At 35.3% G+C, this 16,321-nt stretch overlaps 1 protein-coding gene across 1 annotated transcript in view; it reads left to right on the forward strand.

Moving 5' to 3' along the window:
• LOC129417539 (uncharacterized) overlaps window positions 1–16,321 on the forward strand; it is a 21,858-nt gene continuing 5,537 nt past the window's right edge. Inside the window, exons 1-29 of the mRNA XM_073869180.1 lie at window positions 1–287; window positions 395–467; window positions 550–660; window positions 1,100–1,213; window positions 2,407–2,601; window positions 3,071–3,155; window positions 3,819–3,970; window positions 4,068–4,220; window positions 4,307–4,408; window positions 4,497–4,640; window positions 4,719–4,777; window positions 4,863–4,992; window positions 5,971–6,174; window positions 6,304–6,496; window positions 7,279–7,400; window positions 7,478–7,678; window positions 7,774–7,895; window positions 8,515–8,743; window positions 8,820–9,022; window positions 9,783–9,935; window positions 10,351–10,444; window positions 10,517–10,722; window positions 12,622–12,733; window positions 13,015–13,064; window positions 13,140–13,316; window positions 14,136–14,253; window positions 14,578–14,740; window positions 14,829–14,967; window positions 16,083–16,230. Coding sequence (XP_073725281.1) covers window positions 151–287; window positions 395–467; window positions 550–660; window positions 1,100–1,213; window positions 2,407–2,601; window positions 3,071–3,155; window positions 3,819–3,970; window positions 4,068–4,220; window positions 4,307–4,408; window positions 4,497–4,640; window positions 4,719–4,777; window positions 4,863–4,992; window positions 5,971–6,174; window positions 6,304–6,496; window positions 7,279–7,400; window positions 7,478–7,678; window positions 7,774–7,895; window positions 8,515–8,743; window positions 8,820–9,022; window positions 9,783–9,935; window positions 10,351–10,444; window positions 10,517–10,722; window positions 12,622–12,733; window positions 13,015–13,064; window positions 13,140–13,316; window positions 14,136–14,253; window positions 14,578–14,740; window positions 14,829–14,967; window positions 16,083–16,230 — 4,089 coding nt within the window. The 5' untranslated portion in view covers window positions 1–150. The remainder of the gene's footprint in view (window positions 288–394; window positions 468–549; window positions 661–1,099; window positions 1,214–2,406; window positions 2,602–3,070; window positions 3,156–3,818; window positions 3,971–4,067; window positions 4,221–4,306; window positions 4,409–4,496; window positions 4,641–4,718; window positions 4,778–4,862; window positions 4,993–5,970; window positions 6,175–6,303; window positions 6,497–7,278; window positions 7,401–7,477; window positions 7,679–7,773; window positions 7,896–8,514; window positions 8,744–8,819; window positions 9,023–9,782; window positions 9,936–10,350; window positions 10,445–10,516; window positions 10,723–12,621; window positions 12,734–13,014; window positions 13,065–13,139; window positions 13,317–14,135; window positions 14,254–14,577; window positions 14,741–14,828; window positions 14,968–16,082; window positions 16,231–16,321) is intronic.

Consider the following 16,321-nt stretch of genomic DNA (forward strand, 5'->3'; position numbering starts at 1 on the left):
CTCAAGCACGCGGCTTGTGAACTGACGCGAAGTACATTGATGATACATTGTTGCAAGAGTTCGAAACTTTAAAACACTTGAAATGCGTATTATTTGTTTTCATTTGATCAGTAAATATTTCTTTATGAAACTTGTGAGAGTAAATTGAAGATGTCTGGAGTTTATCAGTTTGGCTCTTCAGTGAAGCTGGAGCAGATGGAGGCTGAACTGTCCTCACAACTTCAGGCTCTGAGGAATGAGATTGAAAACAAAGAGATTTTACAGAGAACGTCCTCCAAACCATACAGGTGAGGTGAGACGGCTGAGGATATTTCTCCTCATAACTTGCATTAATAATAAGTCAATAACAAACATTGCATTATTCCACTTATAAACACTTTTTTGTCATTTCAAGCTCTGTCCATATTCCAAAAGATGTGTCTTACTTCCGTTTAGAGAGGCAGCAGGTTCTCCTTAAAGCATTGCAGGTCTGTTTTACATCACATTTTTGTAACAGTATATTTCAACAGTTTTTCCCATTGTTTCTGTAAATCACTCCGTGTTTTTAAGGTTTCCTCCATAAAGCCAGTTTTGTCACAGGCAGAAATAGCTCAGAAGGAAATGGAAAGCTGTCTGAATCAAGAGTACACACCTGAAAGTTTACCCTTACTGCTGCATCAGGTGTGTTTTAAACATACATTTATATCCTCACTTACCGCATTTTGAAAAATTTAATTTGATATTTTTTATTCATCATCATTTTGCAATGTACAGTAAAACATTGAAGGGATACTTTTGTCAAACCCAAAATTTTGTCATCATTTACTCACTCTCATTGTGTTGTTATAAATCTGTATAAATGTCTTTGTTCTCATGAACACGAAGGAAGATATTTTGAGCGTTTATGAGCCCCATTCACTTCCATAGTATTCATTTTTCCTACTATGGAAGTAAATGGGGATTATGATCGGTTTATTCAAAATATCTTCTTTCGTGTTCATCAGAACACAGAAATGTATACAGGTTTGTAACAACATGACAGTGAGTAGATTATAAGGGAATTTTATTTTTAGATGAACTATCCCTTTAAATTCTCAATCCATGTTTTGCTTCCCCTCAGTTTTTTACAGATCAAACTTATAAGCTGGCTCAGTGCAAATATCAGCTGATGCTTCGATGGAGGAGATTTGGCCGACATTCAACTATCCTCGAGAAACTCTTTCCTCAGTATAAGGTCTGTTTGAATAAATTCATTTATGAGTTTTTTTAGCATACAAATTTTATATTAATACACAGTGGCCCCCAAAAGGTATTTAATCCTTGTGCATTGTTCAAATTTATTTTTGTGTTAAACGGCTGTAAAAATTATCAGATGAATATTTTTTTTCATAAATCTATTAATCACCCTCAGTACTGATCAAAACTACCAAATGTTTAAAAAAATTCCATGATTTTAACTCTTTATATGCCAAGTTCATAAGTGATGTCACTGATTTTGGGAAAAAACACACAAAGTGACTGATTTTCAATATATGTATATAAAAATGCTTTGATGCATTTTTAGTTTTTGTGCAGCATTAGATTTTATTTTTCTCTCCCTTTTTTCTGGTTTGTGGTCATCTTTGCCCCATTGACTTCCATTATAACAATGTTTTTTGATTGCAGAGCCATGACAATTTATTATCATGCATTCATGATTGTTGATATAAAATTAGTCATTTTTACTGTTGATCACCATGTGGCACCATTAACCTTTTAGCAGGCCTGTGCAAAAAAAACAGAGCTTAATTTCTGGCTTGTACATTGAGTTATATGGATTATAACAGCATTATAATAATCCAGTCCACAATCACTTTTTATATTGAAAATCTGTCATTTTGTGTTTTTTTCCCTAAATCAGTGACACCACTTATAAACTTGGCAATTAAAGAGTTAAAATCCTGGAATTTTTGTAAACATTTGGTAGTTTTGATCAGTACTGAAGTTAATTAACAGATTTATGTAAAAAAAAAATGGAAAAAATTATTCATCTGATACATTTTTACAGCCGTTTAATTTAGTGGCCTTTTTGGCCACTAACAACACAAAAGGGTAAATTTGCCCACGGTATATTGTTGAGGTTTTGACAAATTTCAAAGCATTTTCTTAAAATATGTGTAAAAATAAGATTTGTCACCAAAAATCAGAGAAAGTTGTGGCCAAATTAAGACTAAAAAAAAAAAAAAAAAAAATGGCCCCTACAACCCAAGGGTTAAGTCACAATTTAAAATGTCAGAATGTTTCTGCATGTATGTAGTTCACACGAGTACCCCTAAGTGTAGCTTATTATTGTGGACATGTTGCACGTTTTAATGCAATAACATTCCTACATTTATACGTTTTGGTGGCATTCTTATAAAGAGTACAAAAATGTGTTTCGCTGTGTAGAAGCAGATCACACACCTGAACAACGAGTTTGAAGACAGTGTACAACGGGCCCGTCGATTGGCCGTGTCCAGAGAGAAGGTCCTGACAGGTGCTGAGAGTCCCGTGAATGTGATCACACGGGAGGACGTCATCATTTACCTGCAGTGGCTTATTTGTCATCTGCACTCCGTCAAAATCATCAACAACTTTCTGAATGTGAGATGACGTCTCTGACAGTGTTTCATGGTTGTTTAGGGCTCAACGCTAATAATTTTTTATACTGACCCGGTTGGGCCAGTGGTTCAGGTTTTCACTTGCCCTGCTAAAATTTTCACTGGCCCCAATAAAAAAATGTCAGTGTCACATATTTAAAAATAATAATTCAAAAGTCTAATATAATTGTATACATATACAACAGACATGTTCCAACGGAAAAGGCTCCAAACTTTTCTGCTTTACCTGTAAACAGACAGCAAATTGTGCAAAATATTGCATAGTTTCTTTTGTCGTAAATGTCTGCTTTTAGAATATACATTGATGAAAATATATTTTAGTGCCTGAGGGTAAAGCACTGGCCCGATCGGGCAAGTGACAATACTTTCTACGGTCCCGAACGTCTCTCATGCTTGCCCCGGGCCACCGGGCAGTCCTTTATGTTTTGATTTGTGTTTGTTTGATGTTGTAGGTGCTTCATTATCTTCCTTCAACTGAGTGGAATGAGAAACAGGCATCTAGTGTTGTAGATTTTACATCCCCTGCCTATTTTTCAGGTAAGAAACCAGAAAGCAACTTTCAAGTTACAAGTTGTTTGAAAATAACTAGTATATATTACCAATAGGGATGCATATCAATTAATCGCGATTAATCTATAGCAGAATAAAAGTTTTTGTTTACATCATATATGTGTGTGAACTGTGTATAATAATTATGTATATATAAATATGCACACATGCATGTATAATTTTAAGAAAAAAATATATTTATATATTAAGTATTTATATTTATATATAATATAAATTATACATAAATATACAAATGTATATACACATGTAAACATTGCTTAAATATATACTTGCATGTGTGTGCATTTAACTATACAAAGTTATTATACACAGTACACACACATATATGATGTGAACAAAAACTTTTATTCTGCTATAGATTAATCGCGATTAATTGATATGCATCCCTAATTACCAATGTTAAAATACTTTATCTTGTAAGCTATAAATATACCATTCAAAGCTGGCTAACACATCAACACCAAATAGTGTGATTTTGGGGTGGGACCATCAGTTTGTCTGTACTCCCTTACACCAATTGCTGTAATGTGTCTTTTTTTTATGACTATATGTGTCATAGTTCACAAGTGGCACAAGATTATTTGACATTACTTTCAAAGTGCATTCAATGATCTGTTTTTCATTCATCAGGGGTATTTGAATCAATGTCATCTGTCCCTGTGCACCCCATCAAAATAGATGATTTTAAAGTCCAGCTACAGTTTCTTCTCACACATTATAACATTCAGTATAGTACAGACACCATCAAGACATCTGCGGATGAACTGGAGCTCTATAGTATGGTAATCCTAATTATAACACAGTAATTTATCATACGATACAGCACAATGCATTGTTATAGCATGTTGAATTGAATAAATCTGTTTGTTGTTTGTGCAGGTTAGCCACATGTTCAGTACTGTGTTTAAAACTCAGGAGGAGATGAAGACTTTCCTACAGTATGACAGCACTGAAGCTACAGACAGAAAGTGGGGTAGAAAGAGCCCGAATAATGCTCTCAGAAAAGAGTCAAACTGGATTCCACACATACAGGTCTTGATTTTAACAGCACAGATAATGATAAATGATATAGTCAATTGTGAAATATTAAAATGACATTTAATGTCTGCGTCAAACAGCTAAAACCAAAGCGAGACCCCTGGCAGCAAAAACAAATGGCCAAACTGAAAGAGCTCAGATCAATAGATGAACTACTTCAAATGCACAGCAAGTTCCTTGAGGTAACTTATACACTAAAATGATAAAATATCAGTTCTGTTTATAAATAGTTTTGTATTTATCTTTACTGTACTTGGTCTGCATGTGAAGGAGTCTGATGTGCATAAAGTGACCGATACTTTGAAGCAGTACAGTTCAGCTGTTTATCAACCAGAAACCGCAAAACCTTCAGACATGCGGAGAGAAACATCTGATATTTGGAGAAGCATTTATAACACAACAAACATGTCTCAGGTGAATATCTACCAGAACTATGAGATCTGACAATATGTGTTGGTATTTATTGTGTGCATGTGATTTTCATTTTTTTAGGTGGAACCTGGAAACGCTTCTCATATATCTAAGCATTCAGATCAGAAGAAGAATAAAGGGTAACGATTTGATGTATCTGAAATAAAAGGTATATGTGTCAGCATATTTATGTGCAAGACTTTAAACAGTTTTTTTGTCTATTAGTGGGAGCAGTGCTACGTTTCTTCGTGGGAATGATGAAGATGTTGATGGTTACAAAGATACTGGAACAGTCGAAGCCGGGGCTTTTCTGTCTTTAGTCTATCTGCGACATCTCAGGATCAGAGAACTAAAGGTAGAAGCACACTGCAAAAAATTATTTAGTATTTCTTAATATCAAATTTAAGGGATTTTGTGCATAAAACAAGCAAAAAATCTGCCAATGGGGTAAGCAAATTTTTCTTGATTTTTTTTCTGAATTTAGTGTTTAAAGGGGCCATGGCACAAGACTTTTTTTAAGATGTCAAATACATCTTTGGTGTCCCCAGAGCACATATGTGAAGTTTTAGCCCAAAATACCATATAAATAATTTATTATAGCATGTTAAAATTGCCATTTTTGCATAGCATGTATGCAAAAATGTGCCGTTTTGGGTGTGTCCATTAAAATGCAAATGAGCTGATGAAATTCAAACACTGATCACGATGGTGGTTTGTTGCAATTAAAACTCAATTGTGCTTTTTTCTGCACTGAATGGCAGTGCTGTGGTTGGAAAGTGCAGATTAAGGGGTGGTATTATTATTATTATAAGAGCCTCCTTATGACATCATAAGGGGAGCCAAATTTCAACGACCTATTTTTTCATGTGCTTGTAGAGAATGGTTTACTGGGTTGATCTTTTTCACATTTTCTAGGTTGATAGAAGCACTGGGGACCCAATTATAGCACTTAAACATGGAAAAAGTCAGATTTTCATGCCATGGCTCCTTTAAGAAAAATGTTCAAGATTTTTTTGCTTACCCCATTGGCAGATTTTTTTGCTTGTTTTATGCACAAAATCACTTAAATTTGATATTTTTGGTCTAAAAACTAGACTTATTTTCTTGGGTCGTTTTGCTCATGAAGAAAAAGCATCTTAATTTAAGAATTTTCAGATATTTTTTACTGAAAACAAAGCAAAAATACTAAGAATTTTTTTTCTTGAAAATCATTTTTTGCAGTGCATAAACAAGCTTGTATCATTTAGTTTTTCTACCGTGGTCTTTTAACAATTCATAACCTATATTATAGTATAGCCAAATACTCTACTGCCATTCTTTGTCTTGTCTCTAGCGTACCTGCCTAAGCATGCTAAACTACCTGCGGTCAGTGGAGAGGACTTTGGTCATGGACACCGCAGGTCTTCGGGTAAACGATGGAGACTTGGTAAGAAATATTGAGGAGACGGGCTGGATGACAGCTGCTCGAGGAGGTGATGACCCTTCACGAGATCTTGGATCACATCATTACATCTACAACAGTCCTGTTGACTACAAGGTCCGTAGTGAGCAGTTTATCCCAATGTTAAGACCGTTGTGTGCTGTATGTTTTAACGGGTTAAAAGCCAACAGCAAAAATATACACAGTGCAGTTTTGTATAACTCAACTGCAGTTGTTGTGTCTCAGGTTCACTGTGCCGAGTTTATGGAGTTTCCAGAAATGGAGAACCTCCATGACTATTACAGCACAAATGGGAGTTTCATCCACACACAGGACCAGCGAGGTCTCTACATCGTCTATGACGCAGCACTGATGGATTTGGAAGAGCTGGAGCACCATCTGTTGCTCACAGCGTCTCATTTCATTCAGATGAGCAGAGGTCAGGGCAGATGCTCATGTTTATGCACATTTCTTTAAAATAGAAATGCATGTAAATATGCTGTATTTGTGAGTAATGCATTTACCCATATGCAAAGCAAACTCACATTTTGTCCTTGAGTATTGACAGGATTATGAAAATTGGCCTCTAGACTGTATGTGACAGGTGGTCGTAGGACAGGGGCTGAAAAATGACATGATGTTATTAATTTTGGATTTAAATCTGGTTGTCATGACAACAGAGAGAAATTAAAGGCAGGTGTAGCATTTATATTTATTGAGGCTGCTGATGCTGGTATTTACAATGCAGATTTTATGTCCTATTGAAATTGTACACAATTTAAAGGGGATATCTCACAAGACTTTTTTCAGATGTAAAATAAATCTTTGGTGTCTCCAGAGTACGTATGTGAAGTTCAAAATACCATATAGATAATTTATTATAGCATGTTAAAAGTGCCACTTTGTAGGTGTGAGCAAAAATGTGTCGTTTTGGGAGTGTCCTTATAAATGCAAATGAGCTGATCTCTGCACTAAATGGCAGGGCCGTGATTGGATAGAGCAGAGTAAGGGGCGGTATTATCCCCTTCTGACATCACAAGGGAGCCAAATTTCAATTACCTATTTTTTCACATGCTTGTATAGTTACTGGGTTGATCTTTTTCACATTTTCAGGATTAATAAAAGCATTGCGGACCCAATTATAGCACTTAAACATGGAAAAGGTCAGATTTTTATTATATTTCCCCTTTAAGGTCTGTAGTTTGTGTTTTATATTGATAGATTCACATGCATCTAATGGATCTGGAGATCTACATTTTTACGCCGGAGTGAATGTAGATCGACTGGCTGTGCTTTTGGACATCTGGACATGTGAAACTGAATTTCTGGAGGACAAAATCCAAGTACGCAATACATCAAACACAAAAGTTAAGTTCACAGATACTGCATACCAGTGATAAAATGCTGTTTTTGTTGACAGCTCTTGAATGGCTACTTAGAGGCCTATCAGCATGTTACCGATCAAGAGGAACGCTTGGGTTTGGCTCAGGTCATCACAAATATCATGCACAGAAGTCCGCAGATAGATTTCACTGCTGGATACTTTGTTCAAGCTTATAGAGACTCGATAGTCTGCCTACAAAGCCATCAACAGCTGATCAGAACCGTGCTGAACAAGCAGGTAACTTGACCTTCTGTTTTTTTATAGTAAATCCACTTTGGGTAGCCATCAGTGTTGCTTCACATTCATCAGTTTTTTTACTTTCTGCACATTAGATTGACGAACAGAGGCAGTACCTGGAGAGAATATGGAGAGAAAGACAAAATGGTTTTCCTTGTGACTATGGTCTGCCACCAAACTACATCCCCAAGCATTTGGTATCTGTTGGTGGATGTTGGTAAAGATCAACATTTTTTAACATATAAAGATGTGTTGTTTCAAACCATGGTATAAAATCCCAGTTTGGTTAAATTTGTAACTTTTTAGTTTAAAAATAAACAAAAATTAATTATTGAGCATGTGCATAAGCAATCAGTGTTTAAAACTGTCTCATGGACTTACCACGATGCACAACAATAAGTTTATACAATTATTTATCCAGTTGAGCTGTAGCGTTGGATTTAACAGGAAATGTCAGTTGATATTCATACATCATCTGAAAATAAATAAGCTTTCCATTGATGCATGGTTTGTTAGGATAGCATGGTATTTGGTTGAGATACAACTATTTGAAAATCTGGAATCTGAGGGTGCAAAAAAATCTAAATATTGAGAAAATCGTCTTTGAATTTTGTCCAAAAGAAGTACTTAGCAACACATATTACTAATGATAAATACACTTTTGATATATTTACGGTATATCTTCATGGAACATGATCTTTATTTAATATCTTAATAATTGTCAATAATTTTGACCCATACAATGTATTGTTTGCTATTGCTACAAATATATCTGTGTAGCTTATGAGTGGTTTTGTGGTCCAAGTTATATATTGAATTAAAGCTTTTGATTGCAGGCCGGCTTTGAAGAGTGTGTATTTACTGGAGTTGCATCCCTCCCTGTGTTTGGCATCTCGACTGTATGAGGGTATTGAACGTGCCTGTGCTGAACTGTGTGAGCTGAACAGAGCTCAGACAGCGTCTCAGAGATTAATGCTCGAGAAAAAGCTCCTGAAAATGGCTTTGCATTACTGGCACATTCTGGGCACTCCTGGTGCCACCTACAGTCCTCAAATACAAAGAGATGTATGCGTGCCATTTTTACACCAGACAGTTGGTGATGTCACTATTATATCTGCTGATACATTTGGTGTTGTTTTAGCTGTTCTCAGATGTCTTCCTTGAGGACCCGGTGCTGGTCAGAGAGCTCGGCCTTAACGTTTTGAGATCTGCTGAGGAACAGGAGAGGAAACCAGGCAAAGAGAAACAGCGGTTCATGGTGAAAACGTTTTGCACTTTGCTAGAATTGGTGACGGTTCGCCAGCGCATCATCGAGTCGGCATCAGAGACTGAGCTCCTGTCCCAGTTCAGTACACAATGTTCAATGGTTTAAAGGGGCATATCATAGTAGGGCGGTTAAGCACAAAAATCTATCACGTTGCTATAAAAGCATCAAATTTGGTAGGAAGACTCACAAAGGGGGTCTGATCAGATTGAGGACCGTAGGCGCTTGACTTTTGGCCCCTGGGGCCCATGGTGGCCATTTTTCAAAATGGCTGCCAAATATGGATTTTGTAATGGGAAAATGAATTAAAAGCTGCCAGAAACATAAAATGCAATAACACATTTCAACATAAATACATGCTACTGTAATGCTAAATATTACTATACATATTACATATCATATTTTTCAAAATGGCCACAATGGCCCCAGGGGCCAAATTTTGAGCGCCTACGGTTCTAAATCTGATCAGACCCCCTTTGTGAGCCTTCATACCAAATTTCATGCTTTTAATGCTAGGTGATCTATTCTGATGAAAATCTGCGCTAGCCGCTTCACTATCATGAGAAATCAATGAATTACTTTGGATCGTTATTTTGGTATAATACTGTACTGTATATTCTATTCTTTATACTATATACTATATATTTAATACTTTTCCCATTTTCTGTGGGAAATTGTTTTTTTCTTTTCATGCAACATTGTTAAAAACATTATATTAAAAAAATTACTTGATAAAAGTCAGATACAGACCCCTTTAAGGAAATGTTTATGCTTACGCCTAAAATATTTGGAAAGCAATTGAGGTTATCAAAGTCTCATTGAAATATTATATTTCTCCAGATTATATAAATGTCTAGCCACAGAGATGGGCTTTGATGAATATCATTTATACATGCGACCAGTGCAGTTTGAGTTCGCCATGAAGAAAGAGATACCCAAAGAGTCTCAGGTGTTCATCACTGCTGTCCATGAGGACATACAAAATGTCGACAGGTAACACTGAATTGTGTCAGAATTACATTTTAGACTTTTACTATTTTACAAAGCAGGTGCAGTTTTTTCACTGCAAAAATTATTTTCAAGAAAATATTTTCTAAGTATTTTTGTCTTGTTTTCAGTAAAAATATGTATAAGAAAAGATAAGAAAAGATGCCTTTTCTTGATGAGCAAAATGACCCAAGAAAATATGTCCAGTTTTTCTTAAATGTTATATTTTTGGTCTAAAAACTAGACTTATTTTCTTGGGTTGTCTTGCTCATCAAGATAAAGCATCTTACTTTGGGAATTTTTTGATATTTTTACTGAAAACAAGACGAAAATACTAAGAACATTTTTTCTTGAAAATCATTTTTTGCCATGTTCATAATGTAAAAATCTACTTTGCGTTGTATATCTTTCTGCTTCATAGGTTTGCACCGACCTGTCTTCCATTAGCTGTTCAGGAACTTGACGAGAATCACATCGGCAAATTTAGTTTTCAATCTAATGAATCGATTTTACAGGTAATCTCGTATATATGTTATGCTCTATATACAGTGATTAGTCTGAGCTTATTTGTTTTTATTCCTCAACAGCTGATGAATCAGTCCAGCTTGGAGAACCTGCAGGTGGTTCTGATTTGTCAGGTGGTCCATAAGAATGCTCTCATTGGAGCAATTAAACAGGCATCAGTGTGCTATTGGGCCGAGAAGTTTGCTCAATCCTCGGATCTTACAGTCCTGCAACATGACAAATCTACAGCCTCTGAAAAACAGAGACGTGACTCAACCACCAGAAACAGGTTTATCACAAACATGTTCTTCCGAAATATGACATATCCAGGTCATGTTTCATCCCAAATTCAAAAGAAATAAAAGAAAACATATTTTACTTGAGGAAACTATAATATATTATTATATCTTATGAAGTAATTATACCTTATATTTAATTTATGTTGATTAAAATGTTTTAAATCACTGTAAATTATTATTGAACTCTGTAACAGTAATGCACTGCAAAAAATGACTGTCTTAGTGTTTTGTCTTAAATTCAGATGTTTTTTTTTTTTTTGATGAGCAAAGTGACCTATGAAAATAAGTCTAGTTTTTAGACAAAAAATATAAACTTTTAGTAAATTAGTGCTTAAAACAAGCAAAAAAAATGGAATAAGAAAAAAATTCTTAAATTAAGTGTTTATGAAAAAAAGTAAACTTATTTAAATTTTTTTCTTATTCCATTGGCAGATATTTTTGCTTGTTATAAGCACTAATTTACTTAAAGTTTATATTTTTTGTCTAAAAACTAGACTTATTTTCCTAGGTCAAAATACATCTTTATTTAAGAATTTTTTTATATTTTTACTGAAAACAAGACAAAAAAACTAAGAAAGAAAGAATTTTTTTTTGCAGTGTGACGATCATCATCACTGAAAAAAATACACTGCAAAAAACGACTTTCTTAGTATTTTTAGTCTTGTTTTCAGTTGAAATATCTAAAAATTCTTAAAGCTCACGTAACACACGCTGTTTCTGCATTTCTGATGTTAATCTGGAGTACCTATAGAGTAGTATGACATCCTTTATATCTCTGAAGAGTCTTTAGTTTAATCAGATTTATAAAAGAAAGATTAGCTTTAACGAATCTTTCCGATAACGTACGAAAAAATGAAGAAGGAGGAGTTATAACACGGGAGGAGCGAGTAGGAGTCATACAACACTATACAACACTGTTGTAACTTATGATTCACTACATGTTCGTGTGATTTATATAATATACACGCGCCTATTTCCAACATAAGACAGAAGTCTTACTTACCACGTGTAACTCGTCATGACCCGGTTCTGAAAATCCACCGCATCAAACGCACACGCAAAACTCCGCTGCTAATCCGGATAATAAACTATATCCATTGTTTCCATAAGGCTGGATGTCTTCTCCTTACATCCAAAAACACACTTCTTCTTGTGCCATTGTTGACTTTTGAAATTAAACAAGGCTGAGTGGCGTGATAAGCTGTTAGCAAGCTCTAGCGTCTCCCGCTGACTGACGGCTGGGCGGGGTTTTCCGGGGGAAGTTTTCCGGCGGAAGCCCATATAAAGAAGTGATACGTATCGAAAACCCCTGAAACGTCAGTTAGAACCGTAATCGAAAAAAATTAGCCGAAACTTGTACGAACCCTGGCGAAGTGCATTCGGCACAGAAATACTCTGAAACACGCCCAACTGCATTTTTGACACTTTGCCTACTTAAGCATGAGGAAACAACTCTATAACTGTGTTAATAACTCAGAATGCTTGAAATACCATTAAACCCCCCCTTTAAAGTAAGATAAGCAAAATCTTGTTTTTATACAAGAAATGTGGAATTTGGGTCAATTTGTGCTTAAAACAAACAAAGATATCTGCCAAAAAAATTCTTAAACATTTAATACAAGAAATATTTTCTCACCCCATTGGCAGATATTTTGCTTTTATTTTAAGCACAAATTGACTTCAATTGTATATTTTTTGTTTAAATATTAGATTATTTTCTTAGGTCAATTTGCAATTTGAAAAATCATTTCTAGATATTTCTACTTTACTATCTGAGAAAGTCATTTTTTTGCAGTGTAAGTATTACAGAAAACCTCAGAAAAATCTGAAAACTTTCTTTACTTTCATTCAAATTTCTAGGTTACATAAAGATGTTTTTTGTTATTTAGGCTTGCAGGAGCATTTGTGTCCATCCAGCTGGAGAAAGCAGCTCTCAGAGATGAAATGCTGAATGCATTTATAAAGAAGAAGGAACAGACAAGCACACTAAAGTTAAACCCGGTACGTTCGGGATCAAAGAAGAAGGCGTGTTTGATAACTAAGTGCATACACTGTAAAAAAATTCTGTAGAAATTACAGTATTATTGGGTGAGTTGCCAGTAATTTACTGTAGATTTTACATTTATGTTATTTACTGACAACAGTTTGTTCAAAGTTAAATGAACAGGAAACATTTTCAGTCTTTATCTTCTACAGTAAGTTACTGGCAACCAGCTGCATATTACAGGACATTTTTTACAGTGTAGTAATATACTTCAGTTTCTGTTTTTCTATCCCAACAGGAAGAAGTGGGAAAGATGAAGAGGAAACTGATCATCGAGTTCTGTCACAAGTATGTTTGAATGAATGCTTTTGGATAATGTTAATATTGCAATAAAGTGATTGAATTCATTTTGTGTCTCTATAGGTTTAATAAGCATATATCACAGAGTTTTTTCAGAGGGCAGCTGGTGGCGCTTTATCACAATCTCACATCAACACTCGCCGAGGTGCCACACGTCCGTGAGAAACACTTTGTAATTGGACAGGAAAATGACAGCAGATCGAACCTGCGGCCAGGAGAGATGATGAGTCCAGATCCAAGGTGAAAACCTGTCAACAGATTCAATTTAGTGTTTAAGTTTAGGTTTCTTACAAGAAAAAATGTCAAAATACGTGCCTTCACAAGATGCTTCGTAAGGATTCATGATAAAAGAGACGCTCACATCTCGCAAGAAACTCACTTAACGCTAAACTGTGATTATACACGATACTAAGCGAGTATCTAGCAACAAAAGTGTCTCTTTTATTATAAATGACCAAACACATATTTCGACATGACGAGCCACATACATGACGAAGTTTTGATGAGTTTCACATTTGTGCCTCCTCGGAAAAGAAGTCACGAGGATTTAAAGGTGCAGTGTGTAATTTTTAAAAGGATTTCTTGACAGAAATGCAAAATAATATACAAAACTATATTATCAAAGGTTGTATAAAGACCTTTTTATAATGAACCGTTATGTTTTTATTACCTTAGAATGAGACGTTTTTTTTTCTCCTTCCACCGAGGGTCCCCTTAAGTGGAAGTCGCCATTTTGTGACACCATGTTTCTACAGAAGCCCTTAATGGACAAACTTTTTACTAAGTTGTCTCCGTCGATGACATGGTTTTCCAGTGGCGGCTAAAGTAGCTTCTCTATGCGTTTCAAAAGCGAGGGGTGGGCAGTGGACTGAGCCGTTGGTTGCAATTCACAACCTCACCACTAGATGCCGCTAAAATGTACACACTGCACCTTTAACTATTATTTAATTTGAAAAATAGTTATAATAAAAAATGAGTAGGTGTTTAAACTTTTGACAGGTAGTGTATTTTTACTTGGTACCAATCAGTTCATGCTATATAAATGTAAATGTCGCTCAGGACACTTGAACCTCGACCCAAGAGACTCTTATCAGCTGATGGAAATACTCTGGTAAACCTGTGGTACATCCCTCACTACACTGAAGTGCTGCTTATGTTCAGAGATCTGGAGGAAAAGGTAAGAAATGCTTTGGTTGTACAGCTTTATAACATACAAATGTCCTTTAAACTACTCTTAAAATGTATGAGTGTTATTGTTGCCCATCCTTGGGGTTTGTGTTCTGAACCCTTAATCTCCACTAAAGGGTTAAATATGGACAACCCAGTCGCTGGGTTTAAATGCACCTATTCTGGGTTCTTTCAACCATGGTTGGGTTAGATATGGACATTATTTAGGTTATTTGATGCTCTATATTACTGTTATATTACGCTGTATATTACGTGGCTTTCTAAATGGTTAGACTTAAGATTATCACCTGTCGGATGAATGTTGTTGTTACAGGAATGTCACAGAGCTCTTCAAAACACACATCAGATTATTTCAGCGCTTCATGACATCGTCTGTTACCTGGTGAGCTTTGCTCGGCTGGGAAATTCAAACACATCCTTCAACCCCAGCAGTGCTGAGAGACTAACAGCTGACTGGGGAGGAGCAGAAAGCATCGGTATACACCCAAGACAATAACCAGCTTGCGTCAAAACCAGTATGTCTCCACCATTTTTATCAGCTGATGCTCTGATGTTTGTCCAAAGGTGGTGAACTGTGGGACATCCAGCGACAGATTGACTCTCTTCATGAACCCAGAAGTTCAGATGCTGTTGGGAAACTCCTGCAGTTAAACAGAGAAGTGCTCTTCATGAGCTTTGAAATGGCAGTGCGCTTCATGATCAGGTGTTTTTCAATGATGCGTTGCTCCAGTATCTATTTAAAGGTCACCTAATATGGCATTTTTTCAAGATGTAATATTTGTCTCAGGGGTCCCCAAAATGTGCCTGTGAGGTTGCATGTCCAAATATCCTATAAATCATTTATTATATCATGTTGAAAAGGCCCATTTTGGGTGTGCTGGAAAAAGTGCTGTTTTTGTGTGTGTCTCTTTAAATGCAAATGAGCTGCTGTACCCCTCCTTGTTTTACTGATATCTATAGAGATATCAGATCTAATTGCATACCCTATATACTGAAAACATACACCGTTCTTAATAAGAAAATTTGCTTACTTCATTGCTTATAATGAAAGTGCACTGCAAAAAATTATTTAAAAAAAAAATTTTCTTAGTATTTTTGTCTTGTTTTTAGTAAAAATATAAAAAAACTCCCAAATCAAGATGCTTTTTCTTAATGAGCAAAACGACACAAGAAAATAAGTCTAGTTTTTAGACCAAAAATATCAAATTTAAGTGATTTTGTGCATAAAACTAGCAAGAAATCTTGGACATTTTTTCTTAATCACTAAATTTAAGAAAAAATTAAGAAAAATTTGCTTACCCCATTGGCAGATTTTTTTTGCTTGTTTTATGCACAAAATCACTTAAATTTGATATTTTTGGTCTAAAAACTAGACTTATTTTCTTGGGTCGTTTTGCTCATCAAGAAAAAGCATCTTAATTTAAGAATTTTAGATATTTTTACTGATAACAAGACAAAAAAACTAAGAATTTTTATTCTTGAAAATAATTTTTTTGCACTGAGGAGACACTTATTATTATTTTGTCTACGATGATGTAATGGAGAATTCTCAATATAATCATTTTGGATAAAAAGCCATGTTATTGCAATATTATTTTAAAACAATACCTGTCTATAAAACTATACAAACTATAATCAAAATATATAAGATTGTTTTTGCACCAACTAAACTTTTTTTAACATACAAAATATCAAAATAATAAAAGAAGTGTCATTATATTATTTGCATTTGTAATGTATTTCTGAATTTTATCTAGATGGAAAATTGCATTATGTTGTTGAGCAGTAAGATAGCAGCTTGTTTTGTCTCTCCACAAGGGAAGCATTTCTGTCCTCTGGAAACACCTCAGCCTATCAGAGTGTGAGTGAGAACATGAGCCACGCCCTCCCAATCATGAGTGACAGCTTAGAGGGAGGAGCCAGCTTTCTCTCTGTTCCTCAGCCTCTTGATCCAGGCTGTCTCCAGGTGAGGAACTGCGTGTGCAATCTCGAATTAAAACTCATATTTCTTTTTTAAATCATGCATGATTTCACTTTCCAAATAAACACACATTTAA

The sequence above is a fragment of the Misgurnus anguillicaudatus genome, chromosome 7 (assembly GCF_027580225.2).
Source record: "Misgurnus anguillicaudatus chromosome 7, ASM2758022v2, whole genome shotgun sequence".
In the NCBI taxonomy this organism is placed as follows: Eukaryota; Metazoa; Chordata; class Actinopteri; order Cypriniformes; family Cobitidae; genus Misgurnus; species Misgurnus anguillicaudatus.